Here is a 19,495-nt window from a genome sequence, read left to right as displayed (position 1 = left end):
GAAACAAGAATAATATATTCTTTTACACTTTTTTATATGAAAGAAATTTTCTCCTTATCAAACAAAAGTATGAACTTCAATAAATTGCAGTAAGCATATTCATTGTTGAAACTGAAAAATCTAGTTAATACACCTGTTATACTTGTATCTTTCCAATTCAATGGAAATGACATTTACCAGATTCTGAATATCTGTATCTGATGTGTCTTATATTAGATCTGACTAAGTTACATTTCCTGTACCTGTTTCTGGCATGGCTAACATTAGGAAGCATGGCCTTGCTAACGAACAGATGATTTATGGCTCTTGGTGGTTCCATTTTTGGAGTTAAAGCTTTCACTTTGGCCTGCTGCTTGGCCGAGGCAGCTACAAAAGAAAAATTTATGATAAGTAAAATTACTTCTATGTTGTTCATTAAAGCCTTTCTTAGTAATACACAGGTATATATACAGAGTATCCATTAAAAGTCTTAATCTACTGAAATACATGTAACAAGAGCCAGTGTCTGCCTCTATATGAGGTTGCTGTACTGACCTGCTATAATAACATGGACCTGTGTCTGCCTCTGTTTGATTTTACTGTACTGACCTGCTATAATAACATGGACCTGTGTCTGCCTCGGTTTGATTTTACTGTACTGACCTGCTATAATAACATGGACCTGTGTCTGCCTCTGTTTGATTTTACTGTACTGACCTGCTATAATAACATGGACCTGTGTCTGCCTCTGTTTGATTTTACTGTACTGACCTGCTATAATAACATGGACCAGTGTCTGCCTCGGTTTGATTTTACTGTACTGACCTGCGATAATAACATGGACCTGTGTCTGCCTCGGTTTGATTTTACTGTACTGACCTGCTATAATAACATGGACCTGTGTCTGCCTCTGTTTGATTTTACTGTACTGACCTGCTATAATAACATGGACCAGTGTCTGCCTCGGTTTGATTTTACTGTACTGACCTGCTATAATAACATGGACCTGTGTATGCCTCTGAGTTTACTGTACTGACCTGCTATAATAACATGGACCTGTGTCTGCCTCTGTTTGATTTTACTGTACTGACCTGCTATAATAACATGGACCTGTGTCTGCCTCGGTTTGATTTTACTGTACTGACCTGCTATAATAACATGGACCTGTGTCTGCCTCTGTTTGATTTTACTGTACTGACCTGCTATAATAACATGGACCAGTGTCTGCCTCTGTTTGATTTTACTGTACTGACCTGCTATAATAACATGGACCTGTGTCTGCCTCTGTTTGATTTTACTGTACTGACCTGCTATAATAACATGGACCTGTGTATGCCTCTGAGTTTACTGTACTGACCTGCTATAATAACATGGACCTGTGTCTGCCTCGGTTTGATTTTACTGTACTGACCTGCTATAATAACATGGACCTGTGTCTGCCTCGGTTTGATTTTACTGTACTGACCTGCTATAATAACATGGACCTGTGTCTGCCTCGGTTTGATTTTACTGTACTGACCTGCTATAATAACATGGACCAGTGTCTGCCTCGGTTTGATTTTACTGTACTGACCTGCTATAATAACATGGACCTGTGTCTGCCTCGGTTTGATTTTACTGTACTGACCTGCTATAATAACATGGACCTGTGTCTGCCTCGGTTTGATTTTACTGTACTGACCTGCTATAATAACATGGACCTGTGTCTGCCTCGGTTTGATTTTACTGTACTGACCTGCTATAATAACATGGACCTGTGTATGCCTCGGTTTGATTTTACTGTACTGACCTGCTATAATAACATGGACCTGTGTATGCCTCTGAGTTTACTGTACTGACCTGCTATAATAACATGGACCTGTGTCTGCCTCTGTTTGATTTTACTGTACTGACCTGCTATAATAACATGGACCTGTGTATGCCTCTGAGTTTACTGTACTGACCTGCTATAATAACATGGACCTGTGTCTGCCTCGGTTTGATTTTACTGTACTGACCTGCTATAATAACATGGACCTGTGTCTGCCTCGGTTTGATTTTACTGTACTGACCTGCTATAATAACATGAGCCTGTGTCTGCCTCGGTTTGATTTTACTGTACTGACCTGCTATAATAACATGAGCCTGTATCTGCCTCTGTTTGATTTTACTGTACTGACCTGCTATAATAACATGGACCTGTGTCTGCCTCGGTTTGATTTTACTGTACTGACCTGCTATAATAACATGAGCCTGTGTCTGCCTCTGTTTGAGCTTGCTATATTGTTTCTTCAGTGAGCCTATGTCTGTACACATCCTCTCCAGATACACAGAGGAATTGTTAGATTGATTCGAGTCTCCACCCATTCCATATGCCCCAGGACCCACCATTGAAATGTCTGCTGTACTGCTGTTCGGGTCATGATCAGCACCTGCAATTAGACAAAAAGGAATTTATCAAGTAGATCCATGAACACTTCATTAAAATTCTATGCCTATTTAAAAAAAAACAATATTTCATGCTGTTGTCACAAAATTTGGTGATCTACAGTAATATGGAGTATTTCTGCCATTTGGTTACCTTTTCCTTTACTGGTCCCACTTGCTGGCATGATGCCAGTAAAACAACTTATGGCTTCAAGGTCATCTTCATCAAGGTCATCCTCATCGCTAGGCAACATGTTGTTGGCCCCTGATCTCCTGTTAGTGTTTGAAGCACTAGTGAAGGGTCTTATATTATAGGTATATTTCTCTCGGAGTTCTGGTAATTGTTGCATGGGCAAAGGTGCACATGCATATATGAACTATAAAATCAGAAAATTTAATATGAAGTTACTGAATTTTCAAAATTTAAAATCCTTTTTGGGAAACATTTGAAATTTAGTTTGTGAGTATTTTTTGGAAAGAGTTACATGTACTATCAAAGTCAAGTAACAAAAACAATGTCTGTCTTTGTTTTTTTTTTAATTTATCTTTAAAAGTTTTAATAAACAGGAATTCAAACTAGCCAGCTTAAACTGTAGAGAGAAATTCTTACTTTGATTAAGAGATCAGCATTGAAGATTCGTCCCTCCATTGTTTCCTGAGTAAGTGTACCCATTAAGGAATAGAACTCATCTGCACTGCTAGCAGACAGAATCCTCCTATAAAATCAATTTTACAATCATAGCAGTCTACTTGAATTTCAATGCATATAATTTTTCAAAATCTTTTGACAGTATGTCAAAACTACTCAAATCTGAAAGCTTACAGAGGTATACTTTTATATCAGAGTAACTACGTTTCATCTTTATATCATAACATTTCTCACTGGAAACTAAAATTTTCTACCAATCATATATTATTGTATATATGACTATATACTTACTTGGTGAGTTTTCCCCAGATTGCCAGAGCAGTTCTAAGTAAAATCTCGGAGCCCTCCAGTAAAATTGAGTCCCAGACCCTCAGTACAATATGTTTTGGCAGACAGGTGGCAAAAAGAGTCAGGAACCATTGCATCGTAAATACATTTGTCAGTGGGGGCTCATAGTTGGCACCTAGAGTAAATTAAACTTCCATATTAGCAACGTAATGGTGCTATTAGTCAAATGATATGGTTGTTACTTTGTAAATCATTTGATTTCTATGAGGATAAAAAAAAATTGCTGATTAAGAGCAAGCGCTGAGGCAGTTCACTGCAATATCAATCAATTTTGATGAAAATGACCATTGAAAAAAGACATAAACACAGATTCTTTAAGTTTATCTAGCAGTGAGAATTTGCACTATAAGTGTAAATAGGTACCAGCTTCAGGTGATGGTTACCTTTATGAGTTTGAGAGAGAGATGTACCACTTACCTGTGGTCTTGTCCTGGGCAGCACTCTGGAGGTGGTCTAGGTGTTTTGATAGCTTAGGAAAAGTCACCCTCAAAAGGTCCCGGAACACTGCCATGTCAACTGACAGGGCCCTCAAATTGTGAGCATAGTAACCCTCAGGTAACACATGGTCTATCAGGTAAATCATCACCTGTAAGAATAACAGAATCAGCATCACTTCTAAACCCTTATTCAATTCAGCATTTAGGAACACGAGTGTTTCTCTTCATATTGAGCTTTATAATTTAAGGAGTTAAATCCTTACAAAGCCAACCTGGGGGGTCTTAAGGACTGGTGCTTATACATGTACCAAGTTCATGTGGTGCTAAGTGGACAATCATTGACCTGATCCCCCTGGATGGTACACCAGTCCATTTAAGAAATAAATAACAAGTTAAAAAGTTCACTGGCAAATGAACTTGGTTGGTTACATGATCAAATCCTGTAAAGCCCAAGGGCTTCTTGGTTGATCACATACCAACCAAGTTCATTTCCTAGTGAACTTTTTAACCTTGTTTTTTATTACTTATATTTAGGTTTGAGAGATTGATAAGGTAAATTTCGGTGAATTTAAATATTTGCTCTTCATTAACTTGAATGGGCATCTGTTGGTTGACTAAAATATCCATATCTTTCAGTTATTTTATCTCTGTCATCACTATCAAGTTAGAATTTCTAAAGCCTGGTAAGTTCCACTGTGACAGAAAATCATTGAGCATTGTGATTCGGTCATGTTGTGACCTCTGACCCCCTAATAAGTTCATACAGAATTGAAGATATTTGCTCTTCAATAAATTCATCAAAGAAAAATATTTGCAAATGCAAATATTGCAGGTTAACTACCAGCAGAATGTAAATCTAGTATCCATTTTAAGCTTGGTAAGGACTAGCTGAGACAATTCAGATGAAATGCCTTGTACATAGGACACAACACACATCAAGCCCACTATGGGATTTGAACCAGTGATTACTAGCCATGCACACATCTGTGATGACTGAACTGTTTTCTCTACTAACAGCTCATATACAATGTTATTCTGTTTTAATATAATTAAAATAGGAATTTTGTCGCAAATATGTTAGAACCTTAATTCATGAAAATCAGCTGTGATGATGCGGCAGCTTTATTACCCACATACATGGATGCATACAACTCTTCCTACATAAGGCCAGCTCAGATTTTCTGTAGCAGCTAGATTCTGAATGGCATTCAACTGATACAAAAAGCAAAGCCTTTCCTAGACAGTTTGGCTGGAATTTCTATTTTAAAGCAGAATACATGTATAACTATTAAATTATTGTGTTCTGAATATAACTCACTGTAATCAATAAAAGATTTCATGGAATGAAAAGGAAGACCCTATATGGCATTTCAGGAAAAAATGCAACAAATGTATCAACTTAACCAGTATCATGTCTATAGGTGTTTTATAAGACATCATTCTATATTGTCAATTTGGAAACAGGTGGTGTCAGGAAGGGAATGGGGGGGGGGGGGGGGGGGCATCAAAAGATCTTTGAGCCAGTCCTAATCTGGAATGATGATTCATATAATTCTACAGTAAACTTAATTATTCTAAGACAACTCACTGACCAGATAATTGATAGGTGAAAGAAGAATGACATTGTTACTTTCACATCACATGCAATTGGCCTGAAAGAATCCCTCCGAGTCTCTGTCAGAGTCCAGGGTTTTATGTCAATCAGACATGCAAACTGGTACAAATTGATTACCCAGGAAACTTACCATTACTCATCAATACAGTAATACTGTCGTATTGTCAGAGGAACTGATGTAGGAGAAGTAGAATATTCTTGTTGCTACAGTGTATATATACTGACCAAACATTAACATTTTAATAAATATTATAAATGTTCTTACATTTAATCAACATCATGTAACGAAAGTGTAATCATTATGAATTTGCTTGCTTTACAGGACCTGATACAACAATGGAATATGAAACAAAGTAAAATCTGGAAAAAAAAAATATTTCTATCCCTATATTTAAAAAAATTGTAAATACTTTGATGAGTCAAATCTTAAGATATTTCAACCCGGAAAAATTAACCAAATGTTAATAGGGATATCTCTGAAAAATTCACACCAATTTCCTCCAATATACATTGAAATATATCCTCAATACTTAATGAATGAATGTTGTTGTCTTCAGTCACCAATGTAACAGAAGAATAAAATTGCATGCCTATTTCTTACATGATTTCCCCCCTCAAATTTGAATACCATGGTAATTACATATATATATATATCTATTTTAACCAAAAATGTTTTAACATGATGGTGAAAAGCATTCCATCAAGAAAATAATATACTTATAAATTGAAACACAAGTCTTAATTGATATCTTTTAAAATATTTCATATTCAAGACCTTGTCCATTCTATGAATCTTGATTAGCCACTTGAATAAATGTTAACAATTATTAACAGATTCTGATGGAGATACATTTAAGCTTGCACAGGTTTTAACAGACATCAATGAAAGCAAATCAAAACAAAAAACAGAATCATTACAGTAAAATTTTATTGCTATTTGGTCCTCCAGGTTTGATCATCATTTTAATTAATCTTCAATCAAGTTCAAGTTCAAGAAATTTTTTAAGGTACAGAATTAATAAATGTTTATACAAGAAAGAAGTCGACAACAGATAAAAAGCTTTTACTTGTACAATAAATTCCCTCATGAGAAATTAAGTTCCTTTGATACGGGGAATATCAATAAATTATTGCCACACAATGACTATAAACAGATCCTCTTACATTCCTTGTCAGTCAGCTCAACTAATTTCACATAATTATCCTGATGACGTAGCAGCTTTTTTTACCCATGTACACAGATGCACACTTCATTTTCATCAATCTAATACTAAATGTACTGGTAAAAGTATACTAATTAATAAGAAAAAGTGTTAAACTTTTTTTTAAGTAGATTTGTTTATTTTATTTTGTGTGTGTGGTGGTGGTGGTGGTGGTGGTGGTGGGGGAGGGGGGGGATGATGTTGAAAATGTGCCTATTAAGTGGCACATTTCATTAAGTGGCAATAAGACTGATGATCTTTACTAATCTACAGAGTTTTATTTGATGTCATTACCTCTTTGATTATTATTCCTTTATGGCTTTACTTGTACAAGTTATAAGCTTTATATCTAACAATTTTAGCTTTTCTTGGTTGGAATTTATTACATACACACTTTATCAATTTTCATAGTAAATGTAAGTGTGTGAATGTCACACAAACTCTTTGGCTTCAGAAAAAATCCAATTTCCTGCCAATCTCCCAGGAAGCCCAGGTTTGTCACACAGAAGGACTGAATGGGTTTTCTATGAGCGTGATAGAATTGCAACCACAGCAAAAATTTAACTAGAGCGATATTCAAGGGATAGGCATTTTTTTACTGAAACAAAAACTTAATTATAGCTGAGCAATAAGGAATGGTTGCTTCCATCAGATCCCTTCCATCGAAAAATTGTTTCCACAAGAATTTCATGGTTTGCTGTGTTTTAGTCCGCAGATAACTCTCAAATTTTCAGACTTCCATCTCCGCCTACCTACTCCACTCATTGTGTCCCATATCTTTTTATTTTGATATAGATTTTTTTTAAAAAAATGGGGGTGGATGGGGGATTGGCACTGTATAGGAAGGAAGTCAGCTAGATATTTTTTTTTGCTTTGACAATTTTACTAAATAACTGTGACCTTTAGACTATGTGTTAAATAGAAATGGTTACCTTGGAAACAAGTAATAGATCAAATGACAGAGAGGTGTTAATATATATTCATCCTACAGATTTCTCACTATTATCCCCCGTAATTATACAGAGCTTTATGGAGAGATGTTATAGGTATTGATTTCTGTATACTCTTAATAAAGCTACATTGAACCTTACATCACTGACTATTTAATTAAATATCTATAAGGTTTTCTGTTTCCCAAGATCTTTAGCATTGCATATTTAAAAGAAAGAATGTTTCACCGATTTTTTTATACTAAATAATTATCTAAAGAGATTCAAAATTATTAGCCATGGAAATACACAAATCCGAGGGTGATTTAACAAAAAGTCTTAAACTTGTCTAATTCTTTTTATTAACCTTGTTAAACTATTTTGACACTGTAAAATTGCTTGTCAGTTAATTCTTGCAGTTATGATACTGTAGTTAAGCTAAACAGACGAGATGATGACATTTCTTCCTCAGATCTTCCCTCAGACTCAAGGACAACTAAGCTCACCTGTACCATGACTACAGAGTATGTCATTTTAATCATCAAATATTTACATTTCCAAACATTTTTCCTTAAGATTCTTTGCAAATTAGAAAAAGTTCATGTTCTCATGAACTACCGTGGGATGAGTTAGAATATTTTCATTGTAATGTGACTGGAGTCAAAAAATAATGCAGACTTTTTTCTTCAAAAATGATCGTTGAATGACAAAAATATGTGGCAAGTCATCAGAAAAATAATGTAAATATAAGATATGAATTTAATTTTTTAGAATTCATGAGGTACATGAAGCTAATGCGCTTCATGAAATATGCCGGTGTGAAGCGTCGTAGTTCATGTCCTCATGAATTCTAAAAAATTAAATTCATCTCTTAAATAACTCATGAGCCTTGGTCAATATTTTTTCCAATAAAAAATTGTACCATATGATAAAAAAAGACCATTCAGCAAGAGCAAGATTGAAGAATATCTAAAGGTGTTGGGGTTTGAGGGGGCTTACTTGTGATAAATAAAGAAAAAGTAATCAGAGTTTTCCTCTTCCATGCAATTAGTAAAAATTTTTTGTTTACAAAATTATCTCTCCATGACCATTCTCACTATAAAAGTCAGAAATATACCACACCATCCCAGTCTCAATTGCCTAGCATACAGAATGAAATTTGGCATCAAAGTAATTCTTACTATTTGATGAAACAACATACCAGATTTGAACATTACATGATGATCATGGGGGAAAATCATTAAGAAAAATGAGAAATAAGTAAACAGATGGATAGATGGATTGTCCAACAATGCCTTGAGGGTCCCTAATAATTTCTCATCCTATTAATCTAATATTGTATTTATAATGAATTTATGTTGCCTCTCCCTTTACTTTTCTTTAATATTATGTGTATTCAAATAACTAAACAATGGTACCTCTTCAGACTTAAGAATTTATGACAGTTTATTCTGTAGATTCCTAAATATATGCGAGAAATTCATTATGGTGTAATTATGCAAGAGACATCAACTGTGAAATAAAAATATTCACTTTTATTTTTATAAAGCTGAAATACATGGAAAAACCCTCTATAAAATGTCCATTTGCGAATTCATAATCTCACAATTAGGCATCTACGAGTCATTTTGCAATATAAAGTTCTTGCCAATGCGTAAAAAAAGGAATCTACAGTAATACAGGAAGACATTTTTCACTGGGTTGTTGGTTAGAGTACCTGGTATTATGCCAGGGCTATATAGCACTGTTAATGTAAACTTTCTCAGAGCATATTTTCATTCCTCCTTCTAAATTAATGTAATAGCAACTAAGTAAAGTTTCTCCGAGAATTTCAAGAGCAACTGTCATAAAGCCATACATGTACTAAATCTAGAAATCAAATGAGATCTGTCATAAAGCCATACATGTACTAAATCTAGAAATCAAATGAGATATCATCTGTCATAAAGCCATACATGTACTAAATCTAGAAATCAAATGAGATATCATCTGTCATAAAGCCATACATGTACTAAATCTAGAAATCAAATGAGATCTGTCATAAAGCCATACATGTACTAAATCTAGAAATCAAATGAGATATCATCTGTCATAAAGCCATACATGTACTAAATCTAGAAATCAAATGAGATATCATCTGTCATAAAGCCATACATGTACTAAATCTAGAAATCAAATGAGATCTGTCATAAAGCCATATATGTACTAAATCTAGAAATCAAATGAGATATCATCTGTCATAAAGCCATACATGTACTAAATCTAGAAATCAAATGAGATCTGTCATAAAGCCATACATGTACTAAATCTAGAAATCAAATGAGATATCATCTGTCATAAAGCCATACATGTACTAAATCTAGAAATCAAATGAGATCTGTCATAAAGCCATATATGTACTAAATCTAGAAATCAAATGAGATATCATCTGTCATAAAGCCATACATGTACTAAATCTAGAAATCAAATGAGATATCATCTGTCATAAAGCCATACATGTACTAAATCTAGAAATCAAATGAGATCTGTCATAAAGCCATATATGTACTAAATCTAGAAATCAAATGAGATATCATCTGTCATAAAGCCATACATGTACTAAATCTAGAAATCAAATGAGATCTGTCATAAAGCCATACATGTACTAAATCTAGAAATCAAATGAGATATCATCTGTCATAAAGCCATACATGTACTAAATCTAGAAATCAAATGAGATCTGTCATAAAGCCATATATGTACTAAATCTAGAAATCAAATGAGATATCATCTGTCATAAAGCCATACATGTACTAAATCTAGAAATCAAATGAGATCTGTCATAAAGCCATACATGTACTAAATCTAGAAATCAAATGAGATATCATCTGTCATAAAGCCATACATGTACTAAATCTAGAAATCAAATGAGATCTGTCATAAAGCCATATATGTACTAAATCTAAAAATCAAATGAGATATCATCTGTCATAAAGCCATACATGTACTAAATCTAGAAATCAAATGAGATATCATCTGTCATAAAGCCATACATGTACTAAATCTAGAAATCAAATGAGATCTGTCATAAAGCCATACATGTACTAAATCTAGAAATCAAATGAGATATCATCTGTCATAAAGCCATACATGTACTAAATCTAGAAATCAAATGAGATCTGTCATAAAGCCATACATGTACTAAATCTAGAAATCAAATGAGATATCATCTGTCATAAAGCCATACATGTACTAAATCTAGAAATCAAATGAGATATCATCTGTCATAAAGCCATACATGTACTAAATCTAGAAATCAAATGAGATATCATCTGTCATAAAGCCATACATGTACTAAATCTAGAAATCAAATGAGATATCATCTGAGCCTTAATTGCTCTCTCTGTATTAATGTCAGTCTCATCTGCATTATCTATTTCTAATGACACAGAAGCAAACTTGCTACAGTTGCATGTTTAACAGAAGCCTAGGGAAAAAGACAGATCTCTGTACTCTAAGAACAAATTAAGCAGCCTCTGATATGATTCATGGAGCCATTAACCTTCTCTGACAAAGGACAAAGGTATCATTAACTATGCTAGGAGCCATTATTTGTAATATATCTCACTTTATAAGGAGGCCAGGAACTTAGAAATATTGATAAAAAGAATGTTTATGATTGTTCTACTTTTACTTTCTATTTTTACCAAGGCACATGAAATGTCGATTACCACTCAGATAGTGTATCAGTTCCAAAAATAATTAGTTGTAAATATATATATGTGATCCTTGAGTTTTAATGAATTCAAATGAAACATTTGAATAAAGAAGCGTTCAAAATATGTTTACAAATGCCAAACAGATGAACAGACTGACATGAAGAACTTGTACCAAACAAGAAGCTTTTCTGTCTCTAGTATAAAAACAATATACTTTTGTGAATCACAGTTTCGTTATCTTTAACCTCTACAGGACACAGAATCAATTTTCTGCATCCAAAAATTTGTTACATCAGAGTTTGCTAGGATATGACAAGGAAATGCTAAGAATTTTGCCAAGGATAAAAAAAAAAATTGGCTATATGTATTAGTAAATTCATTCATATCCATGTTTGTACTAAATGAGTTACGCTGTACTCTCAGTCCATCCTTCAGTTTTGGACCAATCAATTAATGAAGATTGACCCCAAATAAGATTCCCTGAGAGTTCAGAATGGACAAAACAACATGACATCTGTTACCTTTAAAGCATCATCTTCCTTTCTGTCCATCACTTCCAGTAACATGGCTGCTATAACATTGAAGCCTTGACAATATCCGACACTCTTGTTCCATCTTGCATATCCCAGCAGCACCCTCTTCAGAACTGATCGGTCTTCATCATTTTCTTGTCCACTAAATCCACTACATCCAGTTCTGTGCAAGTCCTGACATAAAATAGATCTTAATGTTTGAGATATTGTTCTTCTATATTTTCCTCTGTTTGTGGTATATTTTATATATGTCTTTTTGATAACTTTGAATTCTACATGTCAATGCAATGCAGTTGTGTAGTAACAATGACAAAATGTGGAACCATGCTGATGAACAATATTCAATTTAAAAATACCATTCAAATATTAGGTGACATAAAGATCCTTGTTTTGTATAGTTGATAAACTACTATAAGGATCAGGCAAAGCATAACTAACTTTCTGGTTTTCAGTTATAATTTAATCGTGGATCAGAGATAATAAACCACTGGATGTAACTTGTATGAACTATATGATCAAGTTCACCATAAACTTGAAATTTTTATTTTCGGCTGCTTGTATTATTTTGAGACAAAAGGGCTAGCATATGTTTCTAGTCTAGCTTATGCTATCAAATACACATATCAGTATCTTATTAAAAAAAATATCAGAAAAAAATCAATGAAATATTAATTAATATGTTAGGTTCTGCATTAGCTGACTCTTTTCCCATGTAATTTTTTCATGCATCACAATATTTGATCTAAGCACATTTGTCAGTTTCCATGATGAAAATATATGAAATGTCATCTTTAAAAAAAATTTCTTATCTAGGAAAATTTTAAATTCAAATATTTGTCTGTCATAACTTTTATTTGCATGGACTTGTAAAATTAATACTTTTGGCATAAACTGCAGAGCATTGTCTGAGGGATAAATATTTATAGAATCTACTACTACCATATGTAGCAATTGTACTCTCTCTCTCCTTATAAATGTATAAAACAGTGGACCATGCTAGTTATGGTTTACCTTGACAATTTGAATCCCAAGAGAATCGTCATCCGGATTACTCCGGTCATTAAATGCGAATCGTACAGTCTTAGTCCAATCAATGCTCTGTTCCCTTATGTAATTATCAGCCAGGCTTAGCCAAACCTAAAACACAGACTCAATAGATAAAACACAATGAAAGGCATTACAGGAATTCATAACCATTACTGCCCGAACAAGAACTTCTGAAGAACTTCCATTTCAATTTTTCATGATAAGCTGACAATTATATTACAATGGTTAGGCATTGATCTTCTACATATAATCAATGTGCAAATTTGTCTGATTTGAGAACTCACAAAATTTGTTTGTCTTGTAACCTGACATAATTGTTCATCAATAATTATAAAAAAGAGTTGTTTTACTTCGTCCATTTATCATTCATTCTCTATGGCACTAAGCAATCATGAAAAAATACTCCAAAAACAAAATTCCTTTTATGTGGTGATGGTTGGTGATGGTCAATTAAAGATGGGTATGAAGATTCAGAATTCCTGACATTATGTCAATTCAAACCAAGCTAGTAATGGATATGCATTAAAGTACATCTATAGACTTAGAAGCTGATGGTAATGTATTTTTCTCTAGACAAGAAATCCATTATGATGGTACATCCTGCAATTGTACAAAAGATGAGCATCCCGCACATGACTGCTGTAGCCACATTTAGCATAGAATAATTTCTAAAATCAATCTTAAAAGATGGCATATGACATAAAAAGATTAAGCCTGCAGTTCTGATAAAGTTCATTATTGCTTATCTTACTAAAATCTTTAGTTTTTCTGTTCATCAGTGGGTGTGTATAAAATTTCAACAGTTGCTAATTCAGGATACAGAAAACTAATTAAATTCTCTCTACAATATGTCTGCTGACTCAACTGGATACATATAACTAAGATATTCTTGACAGGTTAAAAAAAATCCACCTCTCATATCAATCATAAAAAAGTCCAATTCATGTATATCTGGGAAAGTGCTTAAATGATCAAATTCCGAAAAAGTTTGTCAATGTTACTGTGTATACAAAAACTGTATTTTTGGACTTTTTAAACAAAAAGACTCAATTTAAAGTCTCTTAAGGTATTCAAAGTATAATGAAGGGATTTTGAACAATTTTGAATCATTTTATACTAGTTAAAATTGCACTGCTAGATAACGATGAAAGTGAAATGAACCAAATTCACATGACTGATAACATATAAGAAGCTGGTCATTTTGCACTTTTAAAGTTTTTGAAGACTTATCTGCCCTTGATGCAAAGAAGAAAATTTTAATTTCATCAAATATCTGTGTTAAATGATTAATTTTATTTCATATTTTAATAAAGAGAGAGTGTATGCGTATTTTCACCAAGAGCTTTTTATGAAATTCAAAATACTTTTTACATGTATCTTAATAACACATGCATTGCCCATAGACTTCAATGTAAAATTCAAGGTGCAATTAATTTGACAATAATAATTTTTTTTTTAATTTCTTTGGTGGAGTATTTTTATTTCACAACACCATCAAAATGATACCATAATTACAAAATAGGACCTTTCATTTATTAGATACAAAATATGGTCATTATCCATGGAATACCTTAAGAAAATTTGTTTTAAAAATTTCAATGGATAATCAATTTAATGCAAATTCCTTGTAAACCCAGTAGATTATAATTTTACTGTACATAATGCATGTAGATTTCCAATGCTTTCAATATTAATGAATCCATATAACCTGATATAGTTTGAAGATCTAAATTTAGCATACTGCTTTTTAAACTTTTGAATACTTTCATATTTCCAGATTTAATTAGAGAAAGTAAGTCCAGCTGCATAATATATTTTTCTAAATAATAGGCTCAATAGAAAGAAAAATCAACTTAATTAACTTAATTGAATAATATTTACATTTACATTTCCAAATATTTTTCCTTACGATTCTTTGCAAATTAGAAAAAGTTCATGTTCTAATGAACTACTGTGGGATGAGTAAGAATATTTCCATTGCAATATGACTGAAGTCAAAAAATAGTACAAACTTTTTTTTTTCAAAAAATGATCATTAAATGACAAAAATATGTGGCAAGTCATCAGAAAAATAATGTAATGCTAATGCGCTTCATGAAATATGCCGGCGTGAAGCGTCGTAGTTCATGTCCTCAGGAATTCTCAAAAATTAAATTCATCTCTTTAATAAACATTTTGATATAGGAAATTTTCCTCCCAGGGTACGTATATTTCTTTTTCTAGGTGAGTACAAACCTTTTTCCGGAAGCTGTCGGGTATCCCATGTGGCAGTCTGGCCACCGCTCTCATGGCGTCCTTCCATTGGTCAAAGGCACTGGCTCCAGGCAGGGGTTCCAAACTAAATCTGATCCGAGTGTCAATTCCTACAATACATGGAAATAAATGTACCAATCTGTTATTTACCACAAAATATCAAGAATGCAGAATTCTATGAAACTAGCATGTGTAATTTTGAAACAACAAATACTACCCTGATAAGTACTTGTTTTATTATCTTTGCCTGCTGGACTTGAAATTGAGCTCTTACCATCATTATTACTTAGCCAAATTACTGTAAAATCACTTATTTTTGTGGAGTTTGCAGAAAAATTGGTTCCTGGGGATTTGATTTTGTGAAGAAAAGTATTTGAGTTAACTGTTTTACATTTTGAGTAGGACAGGACTTCATGAGTCTCTTTATACCATGAAAACATGCAATGGAAATTAAACTCCAACCAAAAAATTAGTGATTTCACAGTAAATATTTATTATCTTAACAAATTCTAAAAATTATAATTTCTGTAAAACAAGGACTATCCAAAAAAATACCCCCCCCCCCTTTCTTATCTTTTTCTTTTGTTTCTTTTTAGGGGGGAGGGGGGGTCTAACTAGCAAAAGGTCACCATTCAAAATTTCTATCCTAAACATCATTCTGCATGGTAAAAAGTTTTGTTTTCTTTGTTCTTGTTTTTGGATTTCCCCCTTCTGTTTATAATACACAAAATAATAAAAAAAAAATAACAATACATGTACCGTAATTAATTTTTAAAAGTTGCATATAAAAAAGAGGCATAAAAATGAATTCCAAAAAAGTTCCATGCATGTATATTTTTTTTTAAAGTTGCAACCCTAGTCACATGCTGAAAGCAATATGAGCTGCATTTTTGAGAATTTTATTTTGCTGTTAAAATGTTACGATAAATCTGTATGTAATTTAAACCTAATGATCAATTAGACTGATATAATTTTTTTTTTCAAAAGAAAGATTTCTGTACAATGGAATTAATAGTATTATATAACAAATCAATATTGTACAGGATGACAATAATGTAATTTTGCTTCAATCAAAGCTTCTAACTGTAGTTCTTCCATTGCAAATATAAACAATAAAAGTTTATAAACGTTCCTTTTTTTCGTCATTGAAATAGTTAATTACAATCTTGCAACAAATATTTCCAACATCAAAGTTGCAGCTCATATTGCTTTAACTCTTATTTTAATACATGTAATAATAAACTGAACAAAAAAATAATCATTCACTTCTCAACCTGTTAGATAAGGCCAGAATAAAATCTTTCTAAATATGATCAATAGCTCAAAATACAACAATAATTAATATTTTTAATCAGGCAAACATATCCAATTAGGAATTTCAAAAATAAATCAATGTAAATCACAGGCAGTATATTGAAAAATTCTTACAGAGATGATGACAAAATTAACCCATTTCAAATCTTTTACGTCAATACCTCAATACCGCAATGGCACGCAAATAGATTTATTATACACCCCCACACAAATTGACAAGAACAAGGCCATTATTAGCCTAATTTCACTGGTTGATAAAATTCTAAGATCTCTCAGGAAACTAAACCCAGAGAATTAATACAGGGCAAATGGGACTCTTAAAATATCTCGTCGTGACAAAACAGGTACACTAAAACACCATTAGCCAATTCAAACGTTTCTGCTATTCCATTCATGGTAGGAAAAAATGACAGATCTGTAAGAAATAAATTTGGTATAGTGTTGAGGTGGGATACAACTTTAACAATTCGATAGGGGAAAAAATTTAATAATAAACGCACAAGTCACATAAAAGTTGGAGGTATGTCACACAACAGTGTTTAAACTGACTTTTTAAAGTCTCTCCAAATATTTTACCAAGGGAGTGTTCAATTTTGTCTGATAAATTGAATTGGGAGGGGGGGGGTTATTTTTACACTGAAATGGTTTCAGCCCTTACGACACTAGATTAATGGAAATAATACATGTCCGTTAATTATTGAAAGTATCTCTATTCGTGCATGCACGCTAGATTAGAACACGATAATTTTTTTTCATTCGTTTTAGAAAGAATTAAACAGATAATGACGGTCGTAGCCCCTACTCATAATTGTATTTTCAACAACTACGTACCTTCGTTCCCAGATTTTGTCCTTTTGGGTGAAAATGACAACTGTCCAATACTATTTAAAAATCCAAACATCGTTTTAAAAATTCTTTTCACACTGACATAAATGCATTGTCATTGTCTTTAAAGTAACACACAAGTTACAGCAGGTGTAGTGATATTCAGTTTAGATAACGATGTCGTCATAACTCGTTATCCCTGGGGACTATCATAGATTTAATTCATCCACTGTCCAAAAAATCGATAGTTTTGAGGTGTATATGTCATCAACGTTATTATGGAATTCAAACAAAGGTTCCCTTCGATGTCGTGATAATTTCAGAAATATTTCGGTCAAATCTACGGCAGTTTTTCAGAGCAAATCTTGTTTTAATATCTCTTTAATTTCAGTTTTAACTTTTAAAAGTCCGAATATAAAATATCGTCTCCATTTTAGAGTTTTTATCGCCTTCAGTTGTCATTAAAAATCACACATCGGAATGATCACCCAGTCTGTTTGGTAATTTCGCTATCTCTCTGGGAGCCTGTTCGACCCACTCAAAAACGGGCAGCCTCCTCCGGAAACATCGATTCTATGCTCTCCGTTTTCTCTTGGTCTCATCTAAGATATCATGGAAAGAAAGTCCAATGTTCCTTCTATTCACAACACCGCTCTATCAATAGATGTTCTCTAAATCATTCACAAAACTAGTAATCAACGCTCCAGAGGACTTTAAGACAAAGAGTTCGCTCTTTAATAACTATTCTCAAAGACGATCCATTTTTTCTGCGCTTAAGTAAATTTTCCTTCTTTTACAGATGAAGAAAATAATAAAAACAGATAGAGTAACAACATAGTGATCAATATTGGCATCTAAAGGTCAGAACGAGGGTCTAATATCGATATTTTTCTCCGAAGATCAAGTATACCGTGAATATGTACAGTAATGGAATACGGACACTCTGTGAAGTTATTTCCAATCAAAGCATCAAAAAATAAAATTTACAAAAAAAGAATCGAACATTTAGTTAGTCCGGCTTCAGAAGGTGAAAGCCCTGTGGTTATTATCACCTTTCGCTCTGAGAATTTCCAATAATAATGACGTAGGTTAGAGGAGACTTTCGATAACCGTTTACGACAGTGCACGTTTATGGTTTTTCGCTGTCCCTACCTTTGATAAACACCCACGTTTATTAGTAGTGTTTGTTTGTCGAGTATTCTTTGATGAGAGTTGTTCCGACAAACGCGAGGGAAAGACAAAAGTAAACCACTTAGAGCACCTGCTAGAATTCTCAGTATACTGTGAAAACTTCTGTTTTCTATACGAGGTGGATGAAAATAAATGGAAAAACTAACTTAACGACGTCAGCTGAAATTGGAATGGAGACGGCCAAAGTACGGATATTGTTTTGTTTTTTTTTAGCAGAACCATCTGTGAGTAACTATATTTTATTTCTAGTTCAGAGAAATAAACATGATCAGATTATAAATTAAAGTAGAATATTACAAGAACTTGCTGAGCGACACTTTTGTAAATGAAAATAAGAAAGGCCAAATGGCAATTATCACTGACAGATGATACGTTTATGTAAGATTTGTTTCAATGTTTTCCCTCTAATAACTTCTCAGATCCTGAAATCAGTTTAATTAATTGATTAGATGTCAAGGACAGAAAGGGATTTTCAAACATGCATTGCATTACCAATCATTTTAGCCCCAAACTGTAGCCTGCAAGAGCAAAAACTTTGGAGTTCAATTTCATTATATCTGTGGAGCTCATGCTTCACATAATGATGTGTGACTTTATAGTGTCCAGGACCCAGGACCGGCACGTAGTATCAAAAGGGGGGGGGGGGGATCCAACATGACTTTTTTTACTGTTGAAAATGTTCCTTGAAAAGCTGGTGCCACCCCCCCCCCCCTCCCTCCACAGGTTTTAACTGCGGTACAGTTGAATCATGGTGATGTATTAACAAAATTTGGTTATGAAAATAATTGGAACCTAACCCCCCCACCTCCCCTCCCCCAACCCCTTTCCGCACGAAATAGGATTTGTGAGTTTGGACAATTTTTTAAATTTTTTTTTTTGGTCAAAGTTTTTTCCAGGTAAATTGTCACATCCCCCCTTTTAACTTTTCAAAAATACATGTAATACTATGTGCCTGTTTGCATGAAAGAAAACAAAATCAAAAAATTTCATGCATATTCAAATCTTGCCTAAATCAAGTGCACTCATGATTTTACATTTTTGGTAGAGTGGTTTATGCTCCTCATATCTT

General features: G+C 33.3%; 1 protein-coding gene across 1 annotated transcript in view; it reads right to left on the bottom strand.

The window, feature by feature from the left end:
• LOC133203604 (TBC1 domain family member 30-like) overlaps positions 1-19,495 on the bottom strand; it is a 34,895-nt gene that overhangs the window by 3,347 nt on the left and 12,053 nt on the right. The window contains exons 4-12 of the mRNA XM_061339373.1: positions 15,079-15,206; positions 12,808-12,933; positions 11,785-11,970; positions 3,800-3,968; positions 3,326-3,497; positions 2,996-3,101; positions 2,540-2,762; positions 2,193-2,390; positions 243-366 (exon numbers count right to left, since the gene is read on the bottom strand). Of these exons, the coding sequence (XP_061195357.1) occupies positions 243-366; positions 2,193-2,390; positions 2,540-2,762; positions 2,996-3,101; positions 3,326-3,497; positions 3,800-3,968; positions 11,785-11,970; positions 12,808-12,933; positions 15,079-15,206 (1,432 nt within the window). The remainder of the gene's footprint in view (positions 1-242; positions 367-2,192; positions 2,391-2,539; positions 2,763-2,995; positions 3,102-3,325; positions 3,498-3,799; positions 3,969-11,784; positions 11,971-12,807; positions 12,934-15,078; positions 15,207-19,495) is intronic.

Source organism: Saccostrea echinata, unplaced genomic scaffold, assembly GCF_033153115.1.
Source record: "Saccostrea echinata isolate AGI-Se365-2 ecotype Australia unplaced genomic scaffold, CSIRO_AGI_Sech_v1 ptg000051l, whole genome shotgun sequence".
Lineage (NCBI taxonomy): Eukaryota > Metazoa > Mollusca > Bivalvia > Ostreida > Ostreidae > Saccostrea > Saccostrea echinata.
This window is presented reverse-complemented; position numbering and strand designations above follow the sequence as displayed.